This window comes from Leucopleurus acutus (assembly GCF_964270905.1).
Source record: "Leucopleurus acutus genome assembly, chromosome: 17".
Lineage (NCBI taxonomy): Eukaryota > Metazoa > Chordata > Mammalia > Artiodactyla > Delphinidae > Leucopleurus > Leucopleurus acutus.
Window position 1 is genome coordinate 83,573,380 of NC_139159.1, and position 18,854 is coordinate 83,592,233.

Here is an 18,854-nt window from a genome sequence, read left to right on the forward strand (position 1 = left end):
GGATCGAACCCCCAGTTCCTAGCACAGAACCCCCAGTTCCTAGCACAACGCCTGCCATACAGTTGGTGCTCAGTATATATATTTTTGGAGGAACGCAGCACTGGTACATGGGAAATACAGATGGTGTATCAGTCAGCGTTCTTGTATATTGAGAGGTTTATTTTAAGGAACTGGCTCACACAATCGTGGGAAATAGCACGTCCGAAGTCTGTGGAGCAGACCAGGAGACCAGAAACTCAGGCAGAATTTCTAGGACAGCGTTGAGGCACAATTCCTTCTTCCCCGGAAAACGTCAGTTTTCTATTCTTAAGGCTTTCAAATGATTGTATAAAGACCACCCACGTGACTGAGAATAATCTGCTTTACTTAAAGTCAACCTTCAGAGCAATGACTAGGCTAGTGTTTGACCAAATACCTGGGCAGCACCATAGCCCAGCCAAGCTGACACAGAAAATGCAACCATCACAGATGGCAAGGAGGGCAGCAACCCCAGGAGAGGCCAACAGCGCGGTAAGACGATTGAGAGAGCCGTGACAGGCTTATTTTCACATGCTGGAGGAAAACCCAGCAGAGACATTCTGTGAAGAGCTGAGGGTGTGCAGAGGGGATCTCTTCCACTGAAGAAATCTCAGCCCTGGTCCCCAGGGCCAGAGTGATTCAGCCAGGATTACAGTCTGGGGCGTCAGAGGAAGGTGAGGGCAGGCCCCCCATTGTGAGGTCCAGGTAGAACGCTCCACCCAGACTGGCCCCAGCCCTGGCTGATCTTCGACTCCATCCTCACCCCCACCCTCCTGCCAGGAGTGTGCCCTCTGTCTTATACCAGGACGTCACCACCCTCTCCTGTTCAAGAGCAGATGTCCGCAGAGCCAGTGGAGGTCACAAGGACGTGGCCTCACACAACTCCCAAGGTCAGGCCTGCAAATTTCTCTGTGTAGACGGCTCTAAAAAGGGGGAGTGCGATAAGGACTCAGAGATGTGAGTTCTTGGAACCTGATGGGGAATGCAGTCTTGGGTTCTTGAAGGACTATAGTCAGGAAAATTCAAGAAGCCAGAGAATAGTGGGCACAGAGGGGGCACCGCTGGGGAATTTGGAACAGGGGAACCTGAGTCATCAGAAATGGAAACTCCAAGCTATAGGGAGCCGACTGCTTAGACGAGGGAGCCCCTGGGCCAGCAGCCAGGGAAAGGCTCTCAGCACCTGGCGTCAGAAGAAAGCATAGCCCAGTGTCCCGCTGTCCAACATGTTAGTCCCCAGGAGAAGGCTGACAGCTAAATCCAGGTGCGCCCAAGATCCCAAGGGAAGGGCACCCTCTCCAGGAAGGCAGGTGATGAGTCTTCATTCAGCAGATGTTCACTGGTTACCTACCTGCACGGCACTCGGCCCTTTGCTGGATGCTGGCGAGTCGCAGTCCTTGCCCTGGATGTGAAGTGAGTGAAACAGCGCTGAAGAGCTAACTGCACAGAGCCAGGTAAGTGCTGTGATGGAGGACACGCCTGCGGGGAAGCCTAGAGGGCGGCTGCTGGGAAGCTCCACGGAGGAGAGCCGGCTGGACAGAGAAGGGGTGGGAATGTTCCAGGCTGAAGCAGGGCCTGCGCTCAGGCCTGGAGGCACGGAGAGCTGAGCCTGGTAGAGCAGAGAGGCCTGGAGGAGGTGCAGCCTCTGACCTCACAATACCCAGGCCCATGGGCCAGCCTTGCAACTTGCAAACTCTAGTGCCCTCTTCCAGCCCGGGTGAGGCCCCGGGCCCTGGGCAGCCTCCAGGTGCAGCGCCCTGCTGACAGCCACACCCTTCCCGCTGCCCTGGGGCATGTCTCTACTCACCAATTACGAGGGGCTTCGCCATCAGATCGAGAGGCTGGTGCGGGAGAATGAGGAACTGAAGAAGCTGGTGCGGCTCCTTCGGGAGAATCACGAGCTCAAGTCGGCGATCAAGATGCAGGCGGGTGGCCTGGGCATCAGCGGGTTCAGCAGCAGGCTGGGCGAGGCAGCGACCGACCCTCCTCAACACCAGGGTAACTTCAAGGGGCCTGGGTTCAAGAAAAGCGGGGAGGGAAGAGTGAGACTGCACCCGAGAGGAGAGACTCTGTGCTGGGGTCTCGGGAAATCGTGGAGAGAAGGGCGGAGATAGCAACAAACACCGGGTGAGGGGAGGGCGAGGACATAGGGCAACCACGATAAAAGAACAAAACTAGGCACCAGCCCCATTCACCTGATGGCAGGAGTCCCTGCCCACCCACACACTCCTCCCCTCAGGTGAACTTCCAAGCAGCTCCACAGACTGAGAATTTCCCAGCCCTGGAATCCAAAGGTGCTGCCCCACTGGACCCAATACGGCACCCACCCTCAGCTTCCCCCCCTCCCCTCCATCCCCCCGCCAGCACCCTCAGCCCCCTGCCCCATCCCTCTCCACTCAGAATTGACCACCGGAGTCTAGAGACCAAGGAGAGAAGCCAGGACTGAAGCTTGAGGTTTGAAATCGTTAGTGTGTGACAGCCCTGGGGCTGGAGAGGAGGTATGGGGCAGGGTGAGACAGAAGAATGGGCAGAGAAGTTAGGGGCGTTCACACAGGAGCTGCCCAGGGGCCAGCTCTCCCCAAGCCACCGCACTCTGGCACAGAACTCCAGGGAGCACAGGAGTCCTAAAATCAAACCTGACCTTCCAGGTTGTTACAAAGGTTTATTTGTCAGGTAAGCAGACAGAACATAATTTAACAGTCGTTAGCTTGACTGATAACTTTTAACTGACATATCATATGTAAGCCTCCATTTGTGCTCTCGGCCAGGGGGAACCTGGGAGAAGGAAATTCAGTCTTGGAGGAAGAGAATAAGTTGCACTTTGGACAAACTGACTCTAAGACGTTCTCACGACATCCACCTGGAGCACCCAGGAGGCAGCGGAGGTGTGAGCCTGAGGCTCAAAGGAGAGGTCAGGGCTAGAGAGAAAAGATGGAAGAGTCACTGATAACTGAAGCCGCAGGAGGGGTGAGACGATCTGGAAAGAGAGAGGAACAGTGAGGAGAGACTGGGGACAAGTCCTGACTCAAGACAGGTGGAGAAGCTGGCAAAGGGGCACTCAGAGACACAAGGGACACCTCAAAAGTGTAGTGTCACAGAAGCCGAGACAGCCTCGAAGGGGACAGAGTGTCAGCGGAATAAAGGCTGCCTGAGAGGTGGAGCAAGAAGGGTGCTAATGAGCTGCGTTGGGAACCTCGGCTAGAGCAGCTTCAAGCGCACTGCGAGCAGGAAAGGCCCAGGAGTGAGGTGGGGAGTGCGGGAGAAAACGGGGAGGACAGACGGTTGACACTTCGTTCATGAAGTAGGGCTTGGAGGGGCGCCAGCTGGAGAGGGGCATGGCGTCTAGAGCTGCTTTTCCTGATGGCAGAGACCTGAGTTTATTTCTATGGAAAGGGGAGATACGAAAGAGAAAAGGAACGCTTTACAGAGCAGAGGCTGCCTTGACTGAAGGAAGAGCATCCCGTCCACTGCCGGGGAAAGGAAGGCGGAAGGGTGGGTGAGAACACCAGGTGGGAAGCTGCGGAACTCCGGAACCGTGGCTTCAATTTTCTCTGGAAAAAATGTCATTCTCTGACAGTCAGGGTGGAGAGAAAAAGATGGGGAAAGTCTGAAATAGAGTGAAAATGGCAGGAGGAAGTGAGAGGGGAGCCGGGAGGTGTGTAACGGGCGCAAACGGTGCCGGCACGTGTGGCTTCGCAGGCGGCAGCCACCAGCCGCCTCCAGCAGCACTGGGCTGGCGGGGGTGCGGACAGACATGCGGAAGGCAGGCAGGTGGCCATGAGGGCCGGTCAGCGACAGCCTGGGCCCACCACGGAAGGGAGTGGACGCCAGCTGGGCTGGCACATGACACGGAAGAGGCCAGCGGCCCAGAGACCTAGAGAGGCCGGCAGCCGGGGCGAAGGCACGCCTCCGTGGCAGAGCGGGCCGCCTGCGCGGCGGGAAACCAGCAACCGTCGCCGTCGGCTGCATTAATCTCACGGGGAAGAAGGGCCATGCGGCTCAGGCGCTGGCCTTGCGAACATGGCAGGGGAAGGCGGAGCCGGGATGCATGGGGACTGAGGGCTCAGGGGCTCTCGGGCCGCCGTCTCGCAGGCGCAAGGCGCGCGCGGCGTCGGGGCAGTGGGCGCAGAGCGGAAGGGAGGGCTGCGCCGAGGGCTCGAGCCAGCACCGCGGGGGCGGCCCGCGCGCCGGCTCCGCCCCCGAGGGGGCGGGCGGGGAGGCTGGCAGAGGGGCGGGAGGGCCCTGCTGCCCTTCCTGCCGGGCGCCCCCCTCCCCCCAGGCCCCACCCTGCCGCCCCTCTGTCTCCTCTTGCCTCCTTAGGCGGGGAGCAGCCTTCTTCCTCTTTCCCGACGGGCTTTGAGCAGCCCTGCTCCTCACAGCCTCCCTCCCCTCCCCCCATCCTGCCGGGGCCTGTTACCCCCGGGGCCTCCCCCTGCCCCCAGGAACCGTCCTCCCCAAGCCCCAACCCCCAGCCCCGCCCCACCCCCACCCCAGGGGTTGACCCTAAGCCCCGGATCCACCACTCGTGGGACCCCAGCCCGCCCTCAGGATTGCCTTCCTCTTAGGAGCCTTGCCCCCCTCAGAACCCGCCCCCTTCTCAGGGCCAGTCCCCTCCTCAGGACCTGTCGCCATCCGCCCTCTCTTTCTCACCTGCCGCCGCCCCAGACCTCTTGGAACCCTGGGCTCCAGCGGCCTCTGCTCACCCGTCTCGCCTCCTCGAGTCCGGCCTCGAGCAACACCTTCCCGCCCAGACCCTCAGGCCCCGCCCCTCAGGGCAGCCCCGTTACGCTAGCTCCGCCCCTTGGGCGGCGCCGCAACTCTGGCCCCGCCCCTACGCTCGGGCTCCGTCCCGTCAGGGCCCTCCCTGGCGCCCCGCCCGCTCCGACCGCCGGCTTTGACGCCCGCCACATTGACTGACCCCCGGCTTCGTCCCCGCGTGGACCGGGGGGTCTCGGTGGCCGGGCCGCCCTTGCCCGGGTGTGGGCCCGGCCTGGTCCTCGCGGGGCCGACGTCCTCGCGGAGGGAGGGTTCCGAGGCCGGAGAGGCCACGGGTGGTGGGCAGGCCCGGGAGGGACCGATGGGGAGGCTCTGCAGCCCGGAGCCCGAGGACCTGCCAGGGAGAAGGCGCGAGGGCGCGGCCGAGTGCAGGACAGTGTGGCGCACGTCCTGACCGACGCGACGAGGAGCGGGAGACCAGAGTGGGGCCCCTCCAGAGTCCCGCCCTCGGCCTCGGCGGGAAGGATAGAGCTGCCCCTGTGAGGAGCAGGCTGGGGGAGGAAATCACAAGTTCGCTTAAACGGTTAAAACATTGTAAACTGCATTTGTAGATCTAAGACATTTGCTTTTCTTTTTAGCTTCAATAGTCCGATGTAACAAACAAACCTTCCTGGACCCAAATAATTCTTATGTATAAAATAAACATAGGGCTTCCCTGGTGGTGCAGTGGTTAAGAATCCACCTGCCAATGCAGGGGACACAGGTTCGAGCCCTGGTCCGGAAAGATTGCACATGCCGCGGAGCGACTAAGCCCGTGCGCCTAGAGCCCATGCTCCACAAGAGAAGCCACCGCACGGAAGCGTGGCCCCCACTCACTGCAACTAGCTAAAGCCCGCGCGTGGCAACGAAGACTCAAAGCAGCCAAAAAATTAATTAATTAATTATTTTAAAAAGCTAAAAAAAACCCTATATAGATGCAGTGAATCTAAGTTCTCTTTAAGTTTCTAATACTGTATGTAGTAAAGTACCTAGGAACATTTCAACTCGTAAATCTAAATCAGCAAAATATAAATTATAAGGTTAAAACAAACTTGCACATTTTGCATTACAATACAAAGCTATAGGACTGAAATCTCTTAAACCGAGGCTCGACCTGGGGCTCCTGTTGGCTCAGAGCACTCCTGTTCATGAGAATTCCCTGGAGGTCCAGTGGTTGGGACTCTGTGCTTTCAAATGTCCCCATCTCCCAGCCAGAGATTTCAACAGGCTGCTCCTGAGATTCTCATCGGTGACCCTAATGGGTCAAAAATCCATGGACATGGCTTCCCTGGTGGTGCAGTGGTTGAGTCCTGCTGATGCAGGGGACACGGGTTCGTGCCGCGGTCCGGGAAGATCCCACATGCCGCGGAGCGGCTAGGCCCGTGGATAATCCTACACTGACCTTTTTTAATCATCAAGTTTTATCTGTGCTCATATATACATCATGTTCTTCATATTTATTGAACACTTTCTGTGGCCCAAGTACTGTTCTAGGCACTGGGAAACAGGAGCAAACAGACAAAGCCCTGCCCTCACGGAGCTTCCATTCTAATCGAGGGAAACAGGAAAAACCAATAAGTCAATGGAGAATATCTTGGAGAGAGATAAGTGCTAAGGAGGACATAGTCCAGAGGAAGGGGAAGGAACGGGTTGGGTGAAGGAAACTGGTGATTTGGGATGGAAGAGCTCATTGAAGAGGTAACAACTGAAAGGACGGGTGGAAGTACGTGGCCAGCTGTGCACACGGGAAAAGCGTTCCAGGCAGAGGGAACAGCAACACAAAGACAGAGGCAAGAGCGTGCCGGAGCATTTGAGGAACAGCAAGGAGGCCCGAGGGGCTGAAGAAGAAGGTGCCAGGGAGAGACCAGGAGGAGAAGAAAGTCAGAGAGAGGACGAGCCAGGTCACGGGGGACACTGAACTGCCTAGCACTCAGAATGAGACGGTGAGCTAGCTGGTGGGCATTTTAACTGGAACAGTCTGGCTGATGTGTGAAGGGAGAGGCCAGAAACAGGTAGCAAGCCAGGGGGCTCCTGCAATAATCCAGGCAGGGTAGTGTTGGTATGGACCGGAGTTGGGAGGAGCACACGTGCTGGATTCTGGATATACGTACTTGAAGATGTTGCAGACAGATGGGATGCTCGGGGCTCCTGAAAGAGAAGTGTTGAGGCTGCACCATTTGAGGCCTGAGCCACTGAAAGAGCGAAGACGTCGGCGGCCGGCACGCCAGGGCGGCAGAGTCCCCAGCAGAACCCTGGGAAGAAGGGGGTCAGGCCACTGGGATGTGAGTCAGAGTCCAGCCCGAGAGTAAGCAGCCTGCGCTGGTCCAGAGCGTCCGAGCTGCATCAGCTCCTGCGGGGAAGCAGACTCTAGGTGGGCCTTGGGGCTGCCCCCGGGGGCAGAGGATGTGGGCCCAGAAGCACCTGGAGGAAGCCGGGTGACCGGGAACCTGGATGCCAAACCAAGACGGGATTTCAACAGGGAGGAACGTCCCGCCGCGTGGACACCACTCGCCACCTGCGAGAAGAGCCCCGTGAAGCGTGCGCTGGGTTCTGCGACGCGGGGTCACCGGCCCCTCGATCGGTGTTTGGGTGCAGGGATGGAGAAGGAGAAAATGGACTGAGATGCTGAGTTGGTACAACGCCCAGGGACATCTGCGAGGGACACAGAGGACACCAGTGGAGGTGGGGACATCAGTGAGATGGAAACCAGATCCCCTGGGTCTCAGAGACCATGAGGACCTGGCCGCGCAGGCACCGTCTTCTCTCCCAAGTCCTGAAGACGCTGCCCGAGTGGTCCTTTCCCATGTCATCCGGACCCTAGGCTCCCCCAAGAGGAGACAGGCTGGGAAGGACAAACGCCCTGACTCGGGTCTCCGTGCCCCGTCACCCGTCTCTGCCGCACCGCCTGCTCCTTCCCTCACGCCGTTCCTCTCCGTGGGATACTTCCCTTTGGGCCACAAGCTTCACTGTCTCTTCAATCCTAAAGCAAAAATCCAAAAAAGCCAAAGCAAGAAATCATAAAAGACTGGTTGATTTGATTCTGAAAATTTAAGTTATTTGTTTGGGAAAAAATAACAAAACTTAAAACAAAAATAAACGGCAGGACATCCTGGCACACATTGTGCAGGGCGGCATCAGTGTAACAAGTCCCGGACTTCTCAGGGAATGTCAGATGTTTCTGAGGGGTCTGAAAGTGGATAGACTTAGCAGTGTGCATTAAGAACCTCTCAAATGTCTGTTTTCGGGGGGAAAGATAATAAAGATTTATATAGTAGAATTTTTGTCACTGGGAAAACTGGAGACAATTGATTCTCCCAACAGCCGAAACAGGCTCAATAAACAATGGCACGTGCACAAGCCGGGCACCACCGCAGCCACGATAAGCGCTGTTTTCCAGGAACGATGATGCTGAAGGTAGCCGTGGTGCAGGCCCAGTAGGAAGAGGCGGGGCACATAAGGACACGGGCCACGTACGCAGTCACCACACACGTGTGCGTGGCCTGGGAGCTAGGAATGGACTTTACCTTTTTAAAGAGCTGAGGGAAAACCCAAAGGAGTCTGCTGGTTCACGACATGCACTGAGTCCATGAAATTCTAATATCAGCACCCACAAGTAACGTTTTGTCGCCAAGCTTCCACGTGTATTTGTTTCCGTGTTGTCTGTGGCTGTTTCGGAGCCGTGACAGCAGAGCTGAGCGGCTGCAATAGAGGCCGGATGGCCAGGAGAGCTGGAGCTCTTTTCACCAGCTCTTTACAGAGGGGTTCGCCAGCCCCTGAGCGACATAAACACGTGGAGAAAGTCTTCAAGCCTTCGCGGAGCTTTGCTATATGATGGACGGTGGGATAACAGGACCACCAGTGGTTTTCATCTTTTCTGACTTTTCTGTATTTCCATTCTTTTCCTATAATAAGCATGTACTGCTTTTTTTTTTTAATGTGGAAGTTTTCAATCAAACTGCACACTCACAGAAACCTTTCCTGCACCCTCCCTAGGGGCCTTCTCCCCCAAACAGCGGTCACTCAGTCATCCGAGGGCAGTCTCCTCAGGAACCCAAGGGCAAACGGGCTCCCAGGCCCCACGCAGGGGAGAAGCAACACCCCCTCCTCTGCCTGCATCCCCGGCGACAGGCAGGCGGGGGCCCTGTACGGGCCAGGCACACCCTGGGCTCCACGGGAGGCTCCCAGCAGCTTTGAGCTCTGGCCTCCCTGAGGGTCGTGGTGAGGCTCGGCCGTCCCCAAGAGGACAGCAGTCAGGAGGCCCGGGCCCACTCCCCCACCACCTGGGAACAGAGGGGGTCCACTTGGCGACCTACGTGTTCAGACCCTCCTCTCCTCCGTGAGGGGTCAGCGGCTCAAGGCAGTGGGCCTGTCTGAGGGACAGGCAGCGTGGAAGGTCCTGGTGGCTGGGGGGCCGGCGTTTACAGAGGTGATCCTGGGAGGGACCAGGCTCCCTCGGAGCACAGGGATGAGGGGCCAGACCCTCACGTGGGATCCACTGAGCAGCCCCACAGATGCCCGCTTAGAGGTGAGGCTCAGAGAGAGTTGGTCAGCTCATCAGAGGCACATGGACATCTTGGTGCAGGCCCTGCCCCAGTGGGGAGAGAGCCTGGGGTCTCAGTGCTTTCTCCGTGTCCCCCAGGTGTCTTCCCGCCCCCGGCCCCGGCAGCAGCAAACGAACCCGTCCTGGAAGAAGGGATGGTGGCTCCGGTGCCCCTGGCCGACACGCTAGACAGCCCGCAGCCCAGCCCCGCGGCAGGCCCCGTCGTGAGCGCCCGGATGGGCCCTCTCAACACGCTGCTGCCCGGCCTGGGGCCCATCTCACAGAGCAGCCCACTCTCCAGCCTCCTGACTGGCCCCCTGAGCGACCACCTGGCCAGCCCCGTGGCAGTGCCCCTGGCGGACACACCGGCCAGCTCCCTGGGCCTGCCCTCGACTGGCCCCCTGACTCCCAGCAGCCCCCTGACAGGCCCCCGAGCTGTGCCTCAGAGCAGCCCCCTTATGGACGTTGTAACAGGTTCGGTGGCCCTCTCTCTGAGCAGCCCCCTGCTCACCTCCACGGCTGCCCCCCTAGGTGTCTCTCAGAACCTTCCGGCCAATCCCGTGAGCAGTCTGGTGCTGTTGGAGGCCCCAAGGGTGTGGCTGGCAGAGCCGCTGCAAGGATGCCCCTCTGGACCCCATCCCTCAGCGGGTGGGGGGCCTGCTGCCACCGCAGAAGGTAACCGGTGCAGGGGGAGGGGCAGCGGGGGCCCAGGGGGCGGGGCCCCTGCCAGGCTGGTAGGCCCTGGCCCTGCCTCGCTCTAACCCTCCTCCTCTCCTTTCTGCCCCTCCCCCACGTCGCTAGCCCCGCCCTCCGCTGAGCACCCCCAGCCCGCCCAGGAGCCGGAGGCCCTCAGCATGACGTCTGTGGGTGCGCCCATGCAGACCTCCACGCCCGTCGGTCCCATGGGCACACCCAGCCCCGCGACAGCCTTCTCCTACGGCACCCCAGACGCCCGGACACAGCCTGGTGGCCCCCAGGGACAAGCGGTCTCTGCCTCTGTCCCTGCCTCGGCCACCTCCTACAACATCACCATCCTCGCCTCTGCCCTCACTCCCGCTCCCCAAGCTGCCACCAGCTATAGGCCCTCAAGCACCCCGCACCCCTTTGCCCGCACACACCGCTCCCCGACCCGGCTCTCGCCCACCCTCCACTCCCCTGCACACAACCCCCACTCCCCGCCTCGAGCCTCGTCCTCACCGGCTTCAGTCAACGACACCCGAGGTCCACGCGTGGCAGAGCCGTCTCGGAAAAGCACCCTGCAGTTGGAGCGGAAGCTAGCCCACCGGAAGACCGGCAAGTTCCCTGACAGCTCCCGACGTCAGCACGAGTCTGGGGTCTCCTCGGCTGCCCTACGAGACCTCCCAGGCACCCCCCTGGGCTGCTGACCACGGTCACTGACCACTCCCTCCACCCCTTGTTGTCCCCAGAGTCGAAGCAGCTGGCCTGGGAGAGGCTGGTGGGGGAGATCGCCTTCCAGCTGGACCGCAGGATCCTGTCCAGCATCTTCCCCGAGCGTGTCCGGCTCTACGGCTTCACGGTCTCCAACATTCCAGAGAAGATCATTCAGGTGTGTTGTGCCTACCTGCCTAGCTCACCGCCTGAGGGCCTACCCCGCCACCTGCAGGGCTGGGGACGGCCTTCCGGGGGCCCCTGCACTCCAGCTAGGCAGAGCGCATCAGAATCTGCGGGCACCCTGGGATGGAGGATACACCGCACTCAGTCCAAGTGGCCAGCAGGTGTCCGCGGCATCTGGCAGCAGGAGTGTGTGGTCCCAGCCACCCGGGCGGCCTTCCCAGAGGGCAGAGCAGCAGAGGGGCCCCAGCACTGTCAGGCCTGTGAGCTCCCACTTTGCCACTGCCATGGCCTCGGGTCTGCCAGGCCCCGCTCCCACAGGCCCTCCCCAGACTGGCAGAGCTGCCGCCTTATGCCTCTCCCTCGCCCTGTCCAAGTCCTCAAGTGTCACTGGGGGGCGCAGGGGAGGCAGTTCTCAGAGCCTCTGAGCAGCTGGCGGCCTGGTGGCCAGGGTCTTCAGGCCGGGCTCGTTCCGTATTCCCAGCATGCCCTCCACTGAGCCCGCTCCCACTGAGGGACACAGAGGACGATGTTTCCCAAACACGCTTGGGCGCGTCTCCTCGCCACCACGTGTAGGAGGCACGTTGGAGTGGGAGCCGTCGGGGGCTTGGGCCGCGCCGGGGCAGGATGAGCCGGTGCGCGCCCTTCCCCACCGACACGCCCACTCGGGTGGAGCGGGGGTGGGGCGGGGGTGGGGCAGGGGGCGGGCGTCGGCGCCGCGGCCCTTCAGCCGTTTACTCTTCCCTCGCGAAGTAGCCCTCGGTGCTCCCGGCCTCTACCTCTCTGGCCGTCCTTATCCGTGGATGGACTGTGGCTCTGGGTCTGTGAGTGGGCAGGAATCACGTTCAGTGACAGTGGGCTCATCTGTGTCCCGGTTTGAGCTTGCCTTCTCCTTTTGTTAAGGTGTCCTTTGGTTAGGTTTGTAATTTTAATGAGACCAAAATAATCCCCGTTTTTTTATCCACCTTTTCCTTTTTTTTTTTTTGGCCGTGCCACGTGGCATGCAGAATCTTAGTTTCCCGACCAGGGATGGAACCCGCGTCCCCTGCAGTGGAAGCGCAGAGTCTTAACCACTGGACCGCCAGGGAAGCCCCACGTTCTCCTGTATTGTTTGTACTCTTCGAGTCCCATTTAAGGCTGGAGCTGCCGGCCCCGCCTCGGTCCCCTCTCCCAGTCCCACGAGTGTGGGCTCCAGGTTTGCAGGTCTGGCCCTGCCCAGGTGACAGTGTCCTAATCCTGGGAGGCCAAGGGAGCCTGGGCATCTCTCCTTCCAGATCGGCGTAGCTCCTCTTGGCCCTTCGCTCTTCAAGATGAATTTTAGGATCAGTCTGGCAATTTCCAAGAAAAACCTAGTTCAAATTTTTAGTTTTTCATTGGTTTATAGGTTGAACTGGGGAAGTTTCCCATCTTTGCCATGTTGGGTATCCCTGTGCTGCTTGTGTCGGCGGGGCCAGCTTTGGCCATGCTGGGTTTGACGAGCCTTGACTCCTACCCTGGACCACCGCCACCACGGCTGTGCCATGAGTGCAGCCCGGCAGCGGCTGTTTAAAACTTGGCAGATGACGCGGGAGAAGCACAATATTTATGTCTCTAAAATGCTGCATCTGATATCTAGTTGGCAAAGACTACACTTAATCATAAGTGAAAGTCTAGTTGCCCACATAGAAGTTAGACATCAAGCTATGGAGAGAGGTTTCTGGTTGTTTGAAACTGCTGTTTATGCGGAGGATAAGGTGGACCCTCCAGGAGGGTGTGTGCGTGCAGGTCCTCCGCTTCCACGTCGCTCTCCACCTTGCCTGCGAGGTGCTGCTTATGCCGGAGAACTTAAGTCACGGCACTAAACGGCAACTCTTTAGAGAAGAGGCAAGAAAAGGAAGCAGAACGCACGTAAGGCAATTTGTTTGGTATTTAAGGAAGTCGAGGAGCTTGGTGCCCCTGAGCCTGTGCTTCAGGCTCCACCTTGGCGGCCTCTGGGTGGTGGTTCTCACCACAACACTCCCCTGGTCATTCTGCCCATCGGCCACCGTCACCAATTCCACGGCCTCCGGCCCATGCACCTTCCATCCAGCCATGACCAGAGCTGCAGGATCCTACACTTGCTGCCCTTGTTCCCAGGAAGCGCTCCACTGCAGCCCACCCACACGGAAGCTGTCTTCAGGAGAGCCCCTGGGTGGCCTTCTGTAGGGCCCACTGCAGGTTGACTGAGCTCTGGTCCCACCTGAGGATCATAAAGATGCTTCCTGGTCTCAAGCCATCCTGCCTACTTGGCTGGATTATTCGTTGATTCCCGTCTGCATTTAATTCCACTTTGCCCAGGCTTCCACTTCCCTTCATCAAGACATCTTGTTTATTTCTCTGCACACTGACCTCCAATGTTGGCGGTTGCTAGAAGCCCTAAATTCTACCTAGATTCACCAACCCAGGCGAAACCTGGTGTCGGCCCACTGGGGTCCTTTGCTTCCCAAATGCCGTAGAGCTTTAACGCCGAACACTGTAATGGAACCCGATATTCAATGAGGACTCGTTGACTTTTTCCATAGAACGTGGCTATCTACTTTTGTGTAAGTTCGCAGACAGTTATGCTGTCTTTTAAGCTCAACTGAAAGTTATCCCAGTGCTCATTACTGTCAGTTCTTCTACCCAAACACAAAGATCTGCTCCATGGGAGATGCTCTGGCTCTCTTCCTTTCTGCGCCCTTGTCCTAGGAGACCCTGAGTCCTGCTGCATCAGTGTGAGGGTGACTGAGGGTGGTACCTCGGTCCTGCCCGTGGTCCCCCCGGGATGCTCTCTAGGCCAACGCATTGGCCTGCTCAGAACATTTTTTATTTCTGTGTACTGATTTGTTATTTAGCTACCTTGCCAAACCCCCTCGCTAGTTTTGATAGTCTGTATATCATTTTGGCTTTCCTCTGTAGACAATCATATCATATAGCACTTAAAAATTTTTTTTTGTTTTGGCCGCGCTGGGTCTTAGTTGCGGCATGTGGACTTCTTAGTTGCAGCATGTGGACTTCTTAGTTGCGGCATTCGAACTCAGTTGCGGCATGCATGTGGGATCTAGTTCCCCGGCCAGGGATTGAACCCGGGCCCCCTGCATTGGGAGCTCAGAATCTTACCCACTGGACCACCAGGGAAGTCCCATACAGCACGTTTTAAAAGCAGATCATAAGGCTACCTCATCTTGTCTCTGACGTGATTACAAACACACACTTCTAGTCTTCCAGTTAAGTGCGATGTGTGTTCCAGGCTTTTTGCCAGATCTTCTTTCGACAAATCAGTCAGAGTCCTCGGTTGCACACAACAGAATCCACACTAGCTGATATAGGCAGAAAGGGGTTTATTATAAATGTTTAGGTGTTCAGACAGGCTCCAGGAAGGACACCAAATTGGGCTTGCCTGCTACACAGCCAGTAAAAATGCCAGACGGCAAGGGAGTGAACACGCCATCGTCGTTGCTGCCCCGGGAAGAGCACGCACACGCCTAGTCGGATGCCTGCAGTTTGGTACGGCTGCCCCGAAGAACCAGTGCCACAGCCAGTGCGCTCTCCAGAGAGCCCAGCCCCTGCCTGCACTGTCTCCTCCAGGAGACGAGGTCCACGCACCTGTACTTGCTGGGCGGAAACCCAGGTCAGAGGGGTACCTGAGCCACAGGGGAGTCTGGAATAGGTGATGTTTAGCGTCCAGCCTCTTAGAGTTCAGGAAGGTGCTAGAATGCACCAGGACAGAAGCCAGTGAGCCACATTCAGCATCTGCCTCACCAGGTGAAGAAGTTCCCTCTTCCTCCTTTGTCCAGAGTGCTTGGTTTTTTTCTTACTCATGAACAAATACTGAACTTTTAGAATGCTGTTTCTCTCTCTCACTGAGATGACCACACAGTTTTCTTCCCCCGCCCTTTTCTGTTAACATATTGATACACATGAGAAGATACTCTGCTCATAAACCACACTGCGTCCCTGGTGTTTATAGATGCCCTGGGAGGCTCTGTTTGCTGTTGATGAGTTCTGCAACTTCGCTACATTTTTAGAGATCGTGCCAAGTTTCTGTGACAGGAATACATGGCTTCATAGCCAGAGGTTTATCTCTCCACAGGGTTGTGGGGCCCTGCTGACCAGCCCCTCGCACACGTCAGGGTCCCCAGGGTCCCCGCGTCCCGGGACTCGGCCTGGGGGTGGTGCTCGAAGTCCCAGGCTCCTCCCCTTGGCTCGGACTTAGTGACATCAGGTCCCCCTGCAGGATGGTGGGACACGTGGTGGTCTCAGCTGGGCATTTCATTACCTAGAAGAAGGGGGAGGCGCTGCCCTGTTCAGTGGAGGGTGTGGACTTTGCTCATCCTCTCTATTGAGCCTTCAGATTGTGTTTCCTCACTTCTCATTATTATTTCCTCCCTTCTCCTTCCGTTAGCTTTGCTTTATTTTCCTTTCTTGGGTTGAGCTCTTAAATCATGTTATTTTACATCTCTTTTGTTTTTAAATAACTACATTTAGGACAAGGAAGTTCCTTCTGGTCAGGGAGATATTCAAAATCCTCAACAACCGGTACCAGGGAACCCCAGCCAGAGTGGACCCTGTTCTAGGGTCCAGGCAGAGCGGGAGGCTTCCGCTGTTCAAGGCTGGTGGGGAGAAGCGACGGTCTCCTGGCAGCCCCGGCTATGTCCGCCAAGGCTCCAGCCTGACTCTGGTGGCACTCTGGCTGCAGCCCTGCAGGCTAGAGGGGTGGTGTGTGGCTGTTCAGGTCTGACTATCTCACGAACTGCCTTGCATTTCCTCTCTAACCCCTGAGTCCGTCGGGACCACCATCTGAGGGGCGTCTGGCTGCCCGTGAGTGTTGGCTTCTAACACGCCTGCCCTGCGTTTGGAGAATGAGGGCCGCACCACGCGGATTCTCTGGTATTTGCTGCCATTTCCCCTCACTGAGCACATGGTCGGTGCTGTGTGTGGTCCAGGACGGAAAGATTGCGTGATGAGCACGTGTGCTGGGTCTCGCAGGTGTGAGTCTATGTGCCTCCCCGCGCCCCCGACCCCCACATATCCCCTCCAGCGCCAGGCCCTGCGGCTTCGCCCTGTAGAGATTCTTCCCCTCCACTCTGATTGTCGCCACGTCCACCTCCACAGCTACATTCTCTCCTCCACTCCTACCCCGTGGTCCAGACTGCTGTCACCTTAACTGGTCCACAGCTAGCTTGCCGCTCCACCTGTTCAGGCCTGGCTAGCGGCAAGCGTTCAGAGTATGCCAAGAGGGCGCCAGACACAGTCTCTGCCCTCGAGGAGCTCACTCTCTCCCTCCGAGGCCTTCAGTCAACAAGAAGAGCCGTCAGGAGCTCTGCCTCTCGTTCTTCTCCCCACCCAGACCCGGGCTCACCGGGGCCAACTTCACCGCCCTGGGCGCCCCTCCTTCTCTACTCCTACGCCTGTAGACGTGACCCCCGTGCAGCAGAGCTGACTGGCCCGGGTGCTGTGCTTGACGCCCCAGAGACGTTTCCTTTGTCCTCACAGCAGCGCTGTCAGGCGGTGCAGTGTTTCCTGCAGTCCCAGCAGGGAACGCGAGGCTCACACTCAGCGTGGTGGCGGCCGTCGAACCCGACTCTCCCCGGGGGCCCTGCTCTGCACCCGGCGTCCTGGCACCTTCCGTGCCATGCATGGTGCTCCCCAGCCTGGAAACTTCTTCCCTCCACTGTCCTTGTCCTTCAGGCCTCGCTTCAGCGACCTCTCCCTCCAGGACCCCATCCCAGTGGCAGCGCTCACAGTACCATCCCTCTACCGGGCCGTGTCCTCACTGTAAACTCTGAGGGCCTTTTGCTCACACCTGAACTGGGAGGGCTCGGAGATCTGCAGAGTGAGGATGGATGGACAGAACCCTTCACCCTCTCTCGCCAGCTTCCGTCCAGCCCCTGCCAGGGGTCAGCACGATCTCTTAAAACCATAAAGCCCACCAGGCCTCTCCGAGCCTTTAGGACAGGCACTCCGCTCGCCCGCCACCTCCAGCCCCGTGCTCTGCTCAGGCCCGCAGCTTCTCAGGGGAAGCCTGAGGGGACTGGGGGCGGGGACCCACACCCGCTGCCCCGTGCTGTTGGGGTGCTTGTCCTACTCTTCCCCACCCACTCCCCCTTGTCGCCCTCCACTTAAGCTCCGTGTGCCCAGCCTGGCACACAGCAGGAGCCCAGCCACGGCCGGGGGCGAGCAGGTGGCGGCTCTCGATGCCCCCGCAGGGGCCGAGGCTGAGCGCGCGCCACCGGCTCGCTCCCCGGCCGCCCCGGGGTGGGCAGCCGCAGGTCCACTTGCTCGCCCACAGATGCCGGCTGAGCTGCCGTCTGTCCCCCCGGGGCCTGGAAACAGGCAAATGGAAGAAGATTCAGGCGCCCAGGTCAGGAAGCCAGGCCCGTCCTAGTGTCACCAGGCAGCAGAGGTGCGAGCCTAGGGCTCTGGGGGCCCCTGGGCTGAGCCCAGGCATCAGCCTGGTGCTCTGCTCACGTGACCATCCAGGGAGCGGACAGGGAGGCCTTCCTGGAGAAGGCGGTGCCTGAGCAGACTGTCCCGGCATCCCTAGCAGGTTGGGAGCCAGCCTGGTGGACGTCTGGGGACCTGCGGGAAGAGGGTGAGCAGGGCCAGATCCGGGCCTTGCCGGTCCGCCCCGGCCCTGGAAGTTGGAGCAGTGGAAAGTGCAGGGGGGGCTCTAGCGGGGAAAGACCCTGTCCCACTACGTACACTTCAGACCTTCGTTCTGCAGGCCTGGGGGCAGTGGTACCAGTGACAGATACCTAATTTGCAGGACCCAGTGCACACAAAAACACAGGGCTCCCTGTTCAAAATTATGAAGAACTTCAAATGGCTACAGCAGAGACGGCTGAGGCCCCAGAAGGCAGTGGAGGGAGGGACGGGGCAGGGGGGTGACGCTGTGGGACGCAGCTCAGCCCGGCAGGGTGGTCACAGGTGATGAAGATGGAGGCAAAGAACCCGGTTGCTGGCAGACCCCGGGTCCAGGCGCTAGGAGCCAGCACCCGGTGGCAGCAGACCCCGGGTCCAGGCGCTGGGAGCGGCACCCGGTGGCAGCAGACCCCCAGCGCTGGGACTCAGGGCCCTGGCTCTGGGCCCGGGGTCATCGGTGCAGCATGAGGGGTGGGAAGGGACGCCCGCAGGGGGTGTGCAGGCCACGGGGTGCTGGGACGGGGGGCCCGGAGGAAAGGCTGAGAGGAAGCGGGGCGGGACCCAGGAGGCAACCCTGGGGGCTTTGGGAGGCCCCCTCGTCTTTCATCACCCCCAGCCGTGCTCTCTGTCCCCGGCTCCTGTGGCCCCCGCTCAGTCCGAATCCCTGGCGGTGGATGGAGCAGGTGATGGGGCCTCTGGAGCCTCTCTGCTCAGGCGCAGCCCACAGGGCTCCCCTCGCCCTGGAGCCCACAGGCGCCTCTCTCAGGGCCTCCAGGACACCCCCCTGAGGACACCCCCTCGGATCTGGATCCCCCCACAACCACACCCCCCGGCCTCCGTCGCCCCTCACCTGCCTGCCTGCTTATGTGCTGTGGTGGGGCCAGAGGGTCCCTGACGGCTGCTGTCCCCTCAGGCCTCCCTGAACCCCAGTGACCACAAGCTGGACGAGGAGCTGTGCCAGACACTCACACAGCGCTACACGAGCATCATGAACCGGCTGCAGAGCCTGGGCTATGACGGGCGGGTGCACCCGGCACTGACCGAGCAGCTGGTGAACGCCTATGGCATCCTGCGGGAGCGGCCCGAGCTGGCCGCGTCCAAGGGCGTCTCCTACACTGTGGATTTCCTGCAGCGCGTGCTGGTGGAGACCGTGCACCCCAGCATGCTCGCCGATGCGCTGCTGCTGCTGTCCTGCCTCAGCCAGCTGGCGCACGACGACGGCAAGCCCATGTTCATCTGGTGATGCTGGCTCGCTGTGGCCCGCACCTGGGTGCACAGCCATTAAAGCTCGCCTCGGACGCTGGGCCTGCGCTGGTACTCCTGGGTGGTG

General features: G+C 59.3%; 1 protein-coding gene across 1 annotated transcript; it reads left to right on the forward strand.

Annotated features, from left to right (window-relative positions):
- Positions 1-1,600: 1,600 nt before the first annotated feature.
- SPATC1 (spermatogenesis and centriole associated 1) lies at positions 1,601-18,767 on the forward strand (the record flags this gene model as incomplete). Its single annotated transcript, XM_082859056.1, has 5 exons — positions 1,601-2,013; positions 9,410-9,985; positions 10,112-10,627; positions 10,738-10,877; positions 18,438-18,767. The coding sequence occupies exons 1-5, from the start codon at positions 1,809-1,811 to the stop codon at positions 18,765-18,767; spliced, it is 1,767 nt and encodes a 588-aa protein (XP_082715182.1). The 5' UTR covers positions 1,601-1,808.
- Positions 18,768-18,854: the final 87 nt, after the last annotated feature.